The sequence below is a fragment of the Ananas comosus genome, linkage group 22 (assembly GCF_001540865.1).
Source record: "Ananas comosus cultivar F153 linkage group 22, ASM154086v1, whole genome shotgun sequence".
Classification (NCBI taxonomy): domain Eukaryota; kingdom Viridiplantae; phylum Streptophyta; class Magnoliopsida; order Poales; family Bromeliaceae; genus Ananas; species Ananas comosus.
The window spans coordinates 9,684,822-9,697,912 of NC_033642.1; the positions used below are offsets into that span (position 1 = coordinate 9,684,822).

The 13,091-nt window shown below is 37.4% G+C and overlaps 2 protein-coding genes across 3 annotated transcripts; one reads left to right on the forward strand and one right to left on the reverse strand.

The window, feature by feature from the left end:
* LOC109727231 (auxin-responsive protein IAA10-like) lies at window positions 5,518–7,797 on the forward strand. 2 transcript variants are annotated; one of them, XM_020257246.1, is made up of 5 exons: window positions 5,518–5,944; window positions 6,462–6,799; window positions 6,902–7,004; window positions 7,111–7,172; window positions 7,333–7,797. In XM_020257246.1, exons 1-5 carry the CDS (start codon window positions 5,589–5,591, stop codon window positions 7,410–7,412), a joined length of 939 nt encoding a protein of 312 aa, XP_020112835.1. In that variant the 5' UTR covers window positions 5,518–5,588; the 3' UTR covers window positions 7,413–7,797. The 2 variants fall into 2 exon arrangements, with proteins under 2 accessions (XP_020112835.1, XP_020112834.1); XM_020257245.1 differs by having other exon boundaries at window positions 5,520–5,944; window positions 7,330–7,797.
* On the reverse strand, window positions 8,856–11,571 carry LOC109727230 (probable voltage-gated potassium channel subunit beta). Its single transcript, XM_020257244.1, has 4 exons — window positions 10,714–11,571; window positions 10,302–10,445; window positions 9,559–9,723; window positions 8,856–9,264 (listed from the first exon to the last, which is right to left on the reverse strand). Exons 1-4 carry the CDS (start codon window positions 11,275–11,277, stop codon window positions 9,151–9,153), a joined length of 987 nt encoding a protein of 328 aa, XP_020112833.1. The 5' UTR covers window positions 11,278–11,571; the 3' UTR covers window positions 8,856–9,150.

Below are 13,091 nucleotides of genomic sequence, written 5' to 3' on the forward strand. Positions count from 1 at the left end.
TAAATAATTAAAGAAGCTGATCTAAGGACCAAAAAGTCAAAAGCACCTGATCCTCTATACTTTCGATAGCATAGTAGCTTTACTATATATATAGTTGAGTTGTAATATTATTGGTAGCAAATAGGCTCTGTTGCCATCCATTTATTTTCGATGATGGAGTCTTCAAATCGACAATCGGCATCATTGAATATGATCTATACTACTTAAGCATCTAGAAGCCAAATCTCAAATCTTTAAAACATCATTGACCTAATGATCAAAGGGTTTCAAAATTTATAATTTTAATGGTACATATAAAGCGCTTTCTCTTTTAACGGTGTAAAGCTATCCAAATCAATTAATTTGATTAGAAAATTCTTTAAACTATTTAGAACAAGATCTATACTCTCGATTTTGATTACAAAATTTCGATCATTAGTTTTTAGAGGATATTTATTTTTAGCCATTCATTTTTACATCCACTTGATGGACAAGAGAACAAAATATCAAAAAAATATGAAAATTGATTTTTAGATACTTCAAGTGGTATAGATCATTTTCAACGGTACCAATCGTCGATTTGAATACTCCATCATCGAAAATAAATGAGTGGTAATGAAGCTCATTTGCTACTGATAGTATTCCAGCTTAATTCTCTCTCTCTATATTATTATTATTATTATTATTATTATTATTATTTTGCCCTGTTTTGGCACTTTTCATTTCACTTTGTGTAGCTCATAAGCTTTTGGAATCCTAATAAAAGAGTAGAGGCTCCCCAACTCCACAAGGCTCGCAACCCGGGACCTTAAACTTTAAATCGAGCATCTTATCCACCTGTGCTGAGGCAACTTGATATAGTTCACGCTTAATACAGAGAAAAGAGGTATTGCGATAAGAGTTAAAATTTTCAATAGTGAGGCACCTACTTGGCTATTTAACAAGCAAAATGGATAGAGCTTTAACAATTACATAAACTTTTAGAAGCTGCGAGAGGAATCTTACAAGGCTTCCTAAAAGATGTGTTAGCACTAATTTGTAGCTTCATCCAAAAGCGCTCGAGTAGAAATTAGGACCAAAAACAGGGCCTTTTGCAACTAAACTAGGAAGCCTTAGTACCCACCGGCCACCGATCGACCCTAGCGCAAATGGTAAAAAATTTGGTGGTTGGTATTCGAGATTCTAAGTTCGAATCATAATTGATTCATATTTTGCAAATGAGTGGGCCTAGTTCTGCAGAATTGGGTGACGTATGTTTTTTGGTTACCCTTATTTTGACATTTTTGTTTATTTTTTCTTCGTCTTTCTTTTGCGAATCTCTGTTCTTTTGCTTTTCCGTCTTTCTGAGATTCTCTGTCTCACTTTATATAGCTAAATTCATTTGCTTAATAAATAAAGTAGAGAGCATACTATCTTTTTCTCAAAAAATATAAAATAAACGAAGTAGGTAGCGTCCTACTTTTCTCTCTCTCTCTCTCTCTCTAAAAAAAAAAAAAAGGCTAGGAAGCCTTAATGGTTCCTAAACAACTAAGAAAAATAATTGTAAAAACAAATGGAATAGTTGTCGTAAGCATTGAGAAAAAGAAAAAACCCAATTATGAAATACTAAAGGCCATTTTGGTATTGATGCATATCTAACTAACTCTAGTAAACAAAATAGAATTGAGGCAACGGCCAATAGAGAAATACTTATTTATTTTTTTAGTAGAATTGTAGAAAATATATTGTAACTAATTCATCACAATATGCGAAATGTGATAATATGTATAAAAATAAACATACGAATTTTTTATTTTACTTTGTTACTGTACGTAATGCAATCTTCCTATAATCTCCAATACAGTTTAAATCTTGGACCACCACGCATGGTTTTTGGAGTGACATTGATGTGTACAATGAGAGGAATAGGACAAGAGAGACACTATACATGTTGATGCCAAGGTGAGCAACTTAATCCTTTCATCTAATCTCAAATATAGTTTAAATCTTGGACGTAATGCAATCTTTCTATACGTAATGCAATCTTTCTATAATCTCAAATACTGTTTAAATCTTGGACCACCACGCATGATTTTTGGAGTGACATTGATGTGTACAATGCAAGGAATAGGACAAGAGAGACACTATATATGTTGATGCCAAGGTGAGCAACTTAATCCTTTCATCTAATCATATATATTGTTCCTATTGTAAGGTGCTTCTTCTTGGTTAATTTGGCATCTCTCATTATCTTACGAACTTTAAACTAATATTAGTATGTAAACTCACAACCTAACTACACCTATTTGCAATATTTTGAGATGATGTATAGCTTGTGTTATAATAATGGATCCGAGTTCCACGTGACGCGTTATCGATGTTTTTTTGAGCTCACTTTAGTTTCGAGTTGAGCCGTATTTTGAGTTAATTTATAGCATGCATTGTTTAACTACATCTAATTTGTTTATTTCGGTAGCTCACCGTTCTATTTCGATGTTAGTTAAACATTCACAAATCAAAAAGACTCTTTCGCCTACTTATTCGACTTTTTTAAAGTTGTTTGTACACTACAAGTAAGCATATTTATCATCCAAAACAGTATTCGATTCTCCTCTATCTAGCTAAAAAAATAACAAAATAGAAACAACAAAGAGACAAAAGAACGAAACATATTAAATTCTCAGAAAAACCACAAAAACATTATGGCTCAATCGCTTTGGGCCTACTCATAAAAGAAAATTGAACATTTTAATTCTAAAAATATTTTCTAAATGCCAATATTGGCCTTAGGTCCATGATGACGTGGTGGACCAAATTCATCTAATTTTTTTTCCTCATTAAAAGGAGCTCCCGTGGATCTACTAACCACTGTCCGTACATTACGCTTGCATTAACGAAGTGGCACATTATTATGCGGAGGTGGTGCACCGATTCCTAAACCAATTAATCTAATCCCCTTCTTAAAAAAAAAAAAAATCGTTAAGAAAATAATTATAATTATTAATGTTCATTATTAATATTGCACAGTATGTTTCCGACATATCTCGTCGATTAGATGCCTATGAAACGGACTCTACCCGCATACTTTTATTATGCGAGATATCGACAAAGCAATTTGCACCTAGACATAGCACCCATGTTTAGACCAGAAATAGTACTCTACACGTGGCACTCTAGTGATGCGTTTCGTTTTCTCGAGGTGTGATTTTGCGGTGTTAACTTAAGTCCCAACCGTAAGAGAATTAAATGCAGGGCACAAAGCTAAAAAATGTACAGAACCACCTAGAGATGTCAATGGATATAGATTGCCGAAATTTTATCCGAATCCGAATCTGAATAAAACGGATATATTCGTTGGATATGGATATGGTTTCGGATATGAATATAAAAAATAGAAACATGACGGATATGAATTCAGATATGAATTTTGATTATACCCGATCCGAACCCGAACCCGGTCCGAACCGGGCCCGAACCCGACACGAACCCGAATTTATTTTGTATTTTATATAATATATATAAAAAAATTGATGTTATGTTTGAATTTGTATTTTAAAAATTTAGATTTAATATAATATATTTTGAAATATTGAAAAAAAAAATAATTGTTCTGGGTTTAAATTTTCGGGTTCGGATTCGGGTTTCGGATTTTTGGTCGGATTCGGGTTTGGATATAGATTTTTAAAATTCATCGGGTTCGGGTTCGGATTCGGGTCTCGGGTTTGGAGTCGGGTTCAGGTTCGAATTTTTAAAAATTCGCTCCGAATCCGACCCGTTGACATCTCTAAATCCACTCCCAACTATAAGTAATTGAAAGTTGCACCTCAACATTGTTGTTTAGATTTATCATTTTGCTTCTTTGCTTGATTGTTTTGATTTGAATTTTTGTCAAATCAAATATTTTATAAATTTATTGATGAGTCCATTAAAATTGTGTGATTTTAACCATTTTTGGCAAATATCGTTGAAATAATTAATGAGTTACAGATATGAATGCAAATGGATTTGAATTGGTGGAGTTGTCGCCCTGACCCACCTCGAAAGGAAAGATAAGTAAGGGCCAAAAATAAAACAAAAATAATAATTCATCCTTAATCCTTCTTCTCGATGAGAAAATAGAGCATAGGCAAAAAAAAAAAATTTTTGTTTTGATTTACTCTAATTCATAAAAAAGTAGCTAAAAATTTTCGCAGGTTCTGATCCGGATCAAATAAAACGATAAATAAAGACAAAAAAATAAGATAAAGAATAAACTCGCGCCGAATCTTCGACATTGTCGTGGGGTCCGCCCCCGTCCTAGTTTCACCAAACTCCAAAATCACAAAAATTGAGTGGACTAATTGCAAAATATCTAATAGTTGAGGGGGTTAGTCAGGAAAATTTTCACCCAAATACTAGGCATGTGGGACCCACCACCTCCCTTCCAACCATACAAAGAGACAGCATTTCCCTTTAGTAGGTGTAGCTTTCCCGGTGGGGGCCCACCGCATTGACCAATGAAATGCCTACGTCTCTCCCGACGAGTATAGAGCCNAAAAAAAAAAAAAAAAAAGGTGCGTTAAACACCCCCATCAAATGCCGTATGCTACAGTGCCATTATTAGGAGCAGCAAATTTTCTAGTCATGCGGACCTATTTTTTGACCGCATAATAACTAATTATTGCCTACACCTGGTGCATAAGTATATGTTATGCACCAAACCTCTTAATACATTGCTATGTTCTGCAATGTTCAAAATATTCTCTTCAACCATGATTCTTTTTAGGGAAAACTTCAAAAACCCCCCATGTGGTTTCACACTTTTTTATTTTAATACCATGTGGTTTAAAGTGTATCAAGTTAGTATCCTGTGGTTTCTCACTTTATCACTTTAGTACCCTGTGATTTAAGGTGTATCAAGTTAGTACCCTGTGGTTTTGCACTTTATCACTTTAGCACCCTGTGGTTTCATACTTTATCACTTTAGTACCCTTTGGTTAAAAAAATCACAGGGTACTAACTTGATACAAAAACCATAGGGTGCTAAAGTGATAAAGTGCAAAACCACATGGTACTAACTTGATACACCTTAAACCACAGAATACTAAAGTGATAAAGTGAGAAACCACAGGGTACTAAGTTGATACATTTTAAACCACATAGTACTAAAGTGAAAAAAATTGAAACCACAAGAGGGATTTTTGAAGTTTTTCCTTCTTTTTATACTTTCAAATTTAGCTAAGCTTGAAATAATATTAGAAAAATTTTTAAATGTGAGATTTTTGAAAATTCTAATCATATCTATCAAATGAGATTTGAAAAATATATTCATATTTTCGGACTGATAATTGATATAACATCGTGCGGTACCACCGATTGTTTCACAATCTTTTTGTCTTTCGCGCGTAAAATGGACAACACATGTACAGTTTTATGACGGTAACGTTTTTGCAGCGGTGCGTGTTTTAATCGTACTATCGAATTAGCATTGAGTTCGGTGCACGATGTGTACAGGTGTACACCCGGTGCCTCCAATGATTTCTACCGCATCATGAGATTAAAAGGGGTATCCTCGTCGGCCTCTTCTCCAGAGCTACTACATACACTCTTCTCTAGAGAGAGAAAGAGCGAAGAGAGAGAGAGAGAGAGAGATGAGAGGAGTTCTAGGGCTCAGGGGAGGTGCTTCGTCGTCGGCGCCGATCGCCGTGGCGGCGGCGGCGGCGGCGGAGGAGGAGGAGGAGGAGGGAGTGGAGGAGAACGAGGAGGAGGAGGAGGAGTTGGAGCTAGGGTTGAGCTTGCGGGCGAAGTCGCTCGCTCCCTTAAAGTCGGCGCCGAGGGGCCTAGGCTGCCGTATCCTCACCGCGAAGGACCTGCCCCCGCTGACGTCGCCGAGATCGTCGGCGTCGTCGTCGTCGTCCCCGGCGTCGGCGTCGGCGTCGGCGAGCAAGCGAGCGAAGGCCGATAACAACCCCTCTCCCGAGGCCGTTGGATCCGCTCACCCTCCCAGGTGCGAGTTTATATATATATACATACATATATACTGGGGCTTTATTTTTGCTTAGTTTAACACCAAAAATATTTGTTCGTAAAAATTGTTATTTTTCTATTTTAATTAGATGATAGTAAAACATTTTGAGGTTGAATAAACGTTGGTCTCTGTATTGAAAAAGAATAGAGATAATCACGGAAATTGAACTCTCGATACTACATAAAAAATAAAATAAAATAATCGTCGATCTCTACAAATTTAAGCCTCAAGAGTATGATATTTTTAATATTTATATTTAATATGCAGTAAATTTAATATGGTTGATGATGAAATTCTACTATATGACCATGTCACATAATATATCTAGATGATACCGAAACTGTTTATACATTTGATGCATAATTTTGTGAGCAAGAAATAAATTTACTGGGCGAAAACAATAATAAATAATTAAATTATTTGTGTGATCTAATTTTTGTTTTTTTTTTTTTTTTCATACCTCNAAAAAAAAAAAAAAAAAAAAAAATTGGAGCAGTCAAATGGTGGTGGGATGGCCACCCATAAGAGCATTTAGGATGAACAGCTTGGTCAACTTGTCCAACAAAGACCACACCCCCGGAGAAGCCAATGTCGGCGCCAGCAAGGAAGCCAACGCCGACTTCAGTGTAAAGGATGTTCACGTGCCCAAGAGGGCTTCTTCTTCTTCATCTTCTTCTTCTTCGTCTCCCTTTGTGAAAGTGTACATGGATGGGGATCCTATTGGGAGAAAGGTGGATTTGAGTGCCCACCACTCTTATGAGAGCCTCGCTTTGTCCCTTGAGCTCATGTTCCGCAGCCCAACCCTGCCTTTATCTGCTTCTGTTGTTGTTATTAGTAAGATCTCTGTGATTCCGCACTTAATATCTCCATTTTCCGATTACGATTTATGCGCTGTCATTGAGTCTAAATTTCCCGATCGAAATGTGGATTTGGCAGATGGTGCGACAGCGTCGAAGTTATTAGACGGCTCTTCTGAATTCGCGCTAACGTACGAGGACAGAGAAGGAGATTGCATGCTGGTTGGAGATGTTCCTTGGGAGTAAGCCTTCCTCTTTTTGATTGCTGATTCACACCACTAGTATCAATAAAATGTTAAATCTTAGGTAATTTCTCAACATGGGTTAACTTTTGATCCTTGCATGCAGGATGTTTCTGGACAATGTTAAGAGGCTTAGAATCATGAGGACCTCTGATGCAGGTAGACTTGGTAAGTCAGAAAACAATTTTAATTGGCTTTTCTCTATTCGATCGACTTGATTAGAGAAGTCATTAGAATTCGCGTTCGTTTGGCCTATAATCAAACCATATTTCGAATTCGCGTTCTTTTTCGCCGTCACCTTAAAGTTGCTCCTTTTCTGCTGCAGCAGCACCAAGGTTTCACTCCAACAAATCGATCAGATCAATAGCTAAAGCTGGACCAGAAGCAAGCTCTCTTAAGAGGAGATGAAGCAACATTAACTCCCTTATATAAAGGGAGCAAGTTTTTTTTTAAATTTTTTTATTTGGTATACAAGGGAGAAGTGAATGAGTAGGTAAATATAGGTAAAGGAGAGCTAGGTTTTTCTTTTGTCAGAGCCTAGATTTGATCAGAGAGTTATTATCTATTTGTTTGATTTTGTCCCCTTGGTGCCCCCACTCTTTTGGCCAGATTATGCCCTTTTCTTTCTCTGGGTGGTTTGTTAGTTACACCTTTATGTTTCCTACTTCTTTAGAGTGGCCCACAACAGATCATTGTGAGATGGTATATTTATTGTTACTGGTATTGTAAATATGTTGTCTCTTTGTTTGGTTTACTGTTTGGGGAATGGAATGGTTATTTCATAGTTGTGTAATTGAATGTGATTGTATGTTTTGGCATTTCGCTTTCATGCATGTCCCATGATGCCCATGTTGCAATATGGTGTCCAAGGAGAATTGGAACCTTCTTTGGACCCTTGCATTAACCCCAATGAAATTATGGCAAGATAGGTACAATAAAAGCGTCGGAACCAACTTCACTAGTGTCTGTTTGGCTCGACTTTTACACTCAAGAAACAAGATACATGAGAATGGCTTCTAAGTGTGACACTTTTTAAAAAGACGCATTACATCTGCAATGCTATCTATCTTACTCTGAAATCAATTTTCAGAGGCTGTTTATAAGAAGCGGCTGTAGATATACAGGGAGATCCATCATATTCCACTAAACATAATAACATAAAGTGGCTGTAGATATTTTCCATACACCATCAATCACTTAACACAAGTCCCTCCTTAATTAAAGGAAAACTAATTATTTTCTCATTTATCCGACCTATAATTTGTGTCAAACCATAATTTTACTATTTAAATTCTACTTTCATTTACTTTTGATAATTCGCAGTGCACCATTCTTTCGCATAGAGAGAGATGAAACCTGTTGATATAGAGATCATTGCTATGTACTCTTTTCTGGGCTTTTCCCAACAAGTCCCTATCTTTCTCTTTCTATTTCTTTCCTTTTCTTTTCTTTTCTTTTTTTTCTATTTTGGATTGTAGTGATTTTTTAGCACAACTCTCTTTTGGTTTTCTGTCCTCTCAATAAGTCTGGCTCAACCAAAAGGCCACCAACAAACAAATCTTTGAATATCAATCTACAGTATTAAACTAATTGTAAACAACTGTGTGAAGAGCTCAAGAGTTTTGCGTCATCTGTGCGCAAACACAAACAAACACAAACAAACAAGGTCCTACCAACAAAGAAGAAGCAAAAGCGATGACAAGGTAAATGTGAGAAAACACTTTTCCCAAACTCTATTTGCATGTAAATGGAATGACACATCATGTATTATTCGTGAATCATCATGTGAAACTACTTCAACCGCTGGGAAGAAAATAAAGGAAGAAAATCCAGAGCAGCAGACAAATGAAAAAACCAAAGTACGGAAGAAAAACACCATTAATAAGAAAATATGTCCAAAGACAGATGGAAACAACCAACAGCCTCCGGCATGTAATATTTATGCAGCACCTTTAATAAAAATATCCAAAGCATATAAATAAGACCTCGCCTGATCAGTGACGAACATAAATAAGTTTGACAACACAAACTTTAACCATCAATCCCAACAAAACAAACTTTAATCATCAATCCCAGCTCACTCTCAAACATCATCAATCATAGAGGGGAAGGCAATAAGAACAAACTCTGTTTCAATTTTATTTACTTACCTGTATGAATCTGGCCGCTTGGGTTTGCTTTGAACGACCGCCTCAATCTTCTCAATCACATCAGGTGTAAGCAGCGGGATAACATCAATAGCCTTCATGTTCTCTATGATCTATTCATAGAAATTACAATTCAAGTCATTGTGAACAAAATATTTTAATAATTTTTTTAGTTCAATCTCTTTTTCATCATTTCAATAGAAGGTAAATTGACGCAGCATTAAATAATAAAGTTATTCAAATATCTGAATTTCAGTGTGGCTGAATGTAAAATATAATATATTTCTTTCAAACAAAAATAAAACGGAATAATTTAGCCACAAATCCTATATCTAAAGAATGTAAATTACATGTACAGATATAAAGAAATGAAAAATACAGTTGGCTTATAAAACGAACTAAAATACCTGGCTCTCTTTAGTTGCTCCAGTAATCACTGATGAGACATTGGGATTCGAAGCACACCAGGCAATCGCAAGTTGAGATAGTGGAATGCCCAATTCCTCAGCAATTGGCTTTAATCCATTTACTTTCCTAAGCACATCATCAACCAATGATCGGCTAGCAAGATTCTGAAACAATATATATTGTGGTTACGAACATACCATCTCATATATCCATATCAAATAATTCACCTGTACATCTACATAAGTGTTCTGTCTTCACGAGAAGTTCATGTTTATAATAAAATTTCATACATCATCCTCAATGTTTAATTTGTAACTAGATTTCATCATGTGCCGAAATTAACATTTGATTTTATCCAACTCAAAAGAAAAAGTAACAAGGGGAGTTATAATTACTTTGATTCAAACAATCTTTGTGTAATAACAATAATAATAAATAATAAATTGCTTGACATGTTTTTCTTCAAAAGGGCTCTGCTCCTATTTGCTCCTATCACTTTGTAGCCTTCTTCATGTATTGGTATGAAGATAATATAATCAATTGTCTAAATTAGTCGCACTTTTTAATTTAATATCTTTGAACTGACAAGTGTCATTCGATAGATGGCAGATAGCTATCAAACAGTTTATATTACAGCAGTGATTAAGAAGTGTTCAACTAAGCTAACGCAAAGGATACCGACTACTACACAGAAGTGCGTGATTGCAAATCATCAGTGCCCGGATCAATGAAGTCTGCATACCTTATAATTTTCTAGGGCAAATCTACTATCCGGAGGTATATTCCCCTTGGTGTATTTTCCAGTGAGGACCCCCGAAGCTAGAGGACTCCATGTGGTTAGACCGAGGCCATAGTTACTGTAAAGCGGTAGATACTCAACTTCGACCTGCAAAAACATACAACAAGTTACCCTTCTATAGCATAAACATTAAATTTCTTTCACGATAACCAAATCAAGCTGCCTAGGAACAGAGCCTGCAATAATAACTATCCGCCTGCAAAAGGGAGAAGCAGACCCCCCCATTCATCTAGTTAATAAATACGTTCTTGTTCCTTGCAGATAGATAGATAGATAGATCTAAATCAGATCAGATCAGATCTAGCATCGAATGATGAAGAAATCGGGAGAGAAAGGAAGGAGACGAAGGACCTACCTTGTGGCGGGAGAGGAGGTTGTACTCGGGCTGCTCGACGAGGGGGCCGACGAGGTCGAGGCGGGCGGCGACGGCGCAGGCCTCGGTGATCTGCTGGGCGGACCACTCGCTGGTGCCCCAGTAGAAGGCCCAGCCGCGGTCGATGATGTGGTTCATGGCGCGGACGGTCTCGTCGACGGGGGTGGCGGCGTCGGGGCGGTGGCAGTAGAGGATGTCGACGTAGTCCATGTCGAGGCGGCGGAGGGAGGCGCGGGCGCCCTCGACGAGGTGCTTGCGGGAGAGGCCCTTGTCGTTGGGGCCGGGCCCGCCCCAGAAGAGCTTGGTGGAGACCACGAGGTCGGAGCGGCGCCACCCGAGCTCGCGGATGGCCTGCCCCATGATCTCCTCCGCGCGCCCGTTCGCGTACACCTCCGCGTTGTCGAAGAAGTTCACGCCGTGGTCGCGGCAGCACTGCAGCAGCGCCTTCGCCTCCTTCACGTCCAGCTGGTTCCCGAACGTCACCCACGACCCGTACCCCAGCTGGCTCACCCGCAGCCCCGACCGCCCCACGTTCTTGTACTGCATCCTCCTCCTCGACGACTTCCTCCTCTTTCTCCTGCCTCCTGCCTGCTGCCTGCTGCGATCTCCTCCTCTTCTATCCCCTTCTGGCTTCTTCTGATCTGACCGACTTCTTCTCAGGATTCAGGAACCGAGGGGGGAAGGGAAACTGGAGTCCGCTCAGACGTCCGTGTTTTCTTTCCTTTTTCTTTTTTGGTTTGTTTCTGATTTCTGAAGCCGAGCGAGCCCGCGGGCCGGCCATCGCCCCTCGCACTCATTCACAGCCTGTGAATGCGAGGACGGCCCCGCTTTCTTGCAAGTTAGTCCCCGATGTTCTCAGCTATTTACTTTTTACTCCCTGTGGACTGTGGAGTTACTTTTTCAACAGATCCGACCTACAGGCTGCAAGCCTGCAACCACACACTCAAAAGCTGATATTTATTTGCTAGTCTAATTATTATTATATTTTTTGAATAGTCTCTTGTTGGGGTAAGATTATATTATGTCTCTTCGTGTGAATAAAGTTTTTGTTTTTTATTTTTTCTATGTGTAAAGATAAGATAAATTAGTTTGTTTGAATCCAGCTGATTTGCGCATAATAGTTAGATTTAATTAATCTAATTTATCAAGAATAGTAAATTTTTGATTTTGAGTATGTTCTGACATAAATTCAGATAAAAAAATAATGTAAGCGATGTTAGCATATTTTATCTTTTAAGAGACAAATAGATTTGTAGAATATATTCAAATTTCGTATGAAAGTAATGGCTTGATTAGTAGAGACGCCAATTGAGATTAAAAATGATCAAATAAAAAGGAGTAAAATGGTTATCTTATTAGATTATAACAAACTTATTTTTATCTTAAGTTTAACACTGTCAAAAAGTCCAATTGTGATGTATGAGAAATTTTAGGAATTAAAAAGTTTATTAGAGACTAATTTGCAACAGATATAAAGGACACGGACTATCCATACATTTTCACCCAAAGAAGGTACCGAGCGTGTGGACTCCGCGGACTCCTGCAAGTTTAGGTGTCCAAAGGATTCTATGCGGACCTCCTTATATACAATGACTATGCGGCGCATTTGGATACCGTCCATTTCAATTTTAGTAACTAGATCCAACCGTTAAATCGCACTTTTTAAACATGTTGGCCTGTTGCCAGCTATGGACAGTACTAGGAGTTTCAAAGTGGGACACGTGGCGTGCATTTAGACGCATCCTTGTTTGTTTGTTTGTTTTTTCTTAATCTTTTTCTTTTGTGAAAGACGCGGAATAAAGGAGTGAAAAATAGAAATTAAATAAAATGTTGTGGATGGACATCGATACGGATTTTAATTTTTTTTATGCGGATCCGAATAGTAACCGGATCTAGTTACGCATTTGGTATAAATTCAACTAATAAAAAACTGCAGCTTCTATTTTTAATTTTTCTATCTGCCTTTGATGATGTGAATGACTGGATCTCTCGCGAAACTCATATAATGAGTATTTCACTAGCACAAATTAGCATCCACTTTACTAAGAATTTATTTTATATTAAAATGATCAAATCTAACAATAATATATTGTAGTGCGCTAACGGCGGAATCAACACTATCAAGATACCAACAACACTAGTAAACAAATGTGATATCTTTCAATTATCCACAATCAAGATATGCAATAATAGAGTAAATAAAGTTGAAAGAGAAAAATTCACACACAACCACAGCAACACAAGAGAATTTACGTGATTTATTCAAATCGGATTATATCCACAGACACAAAAAGATCAAATCCACTATCAAATGAGGAGATTATAAAATTTGTCTAGAAATTACCACTCTATTACAATGA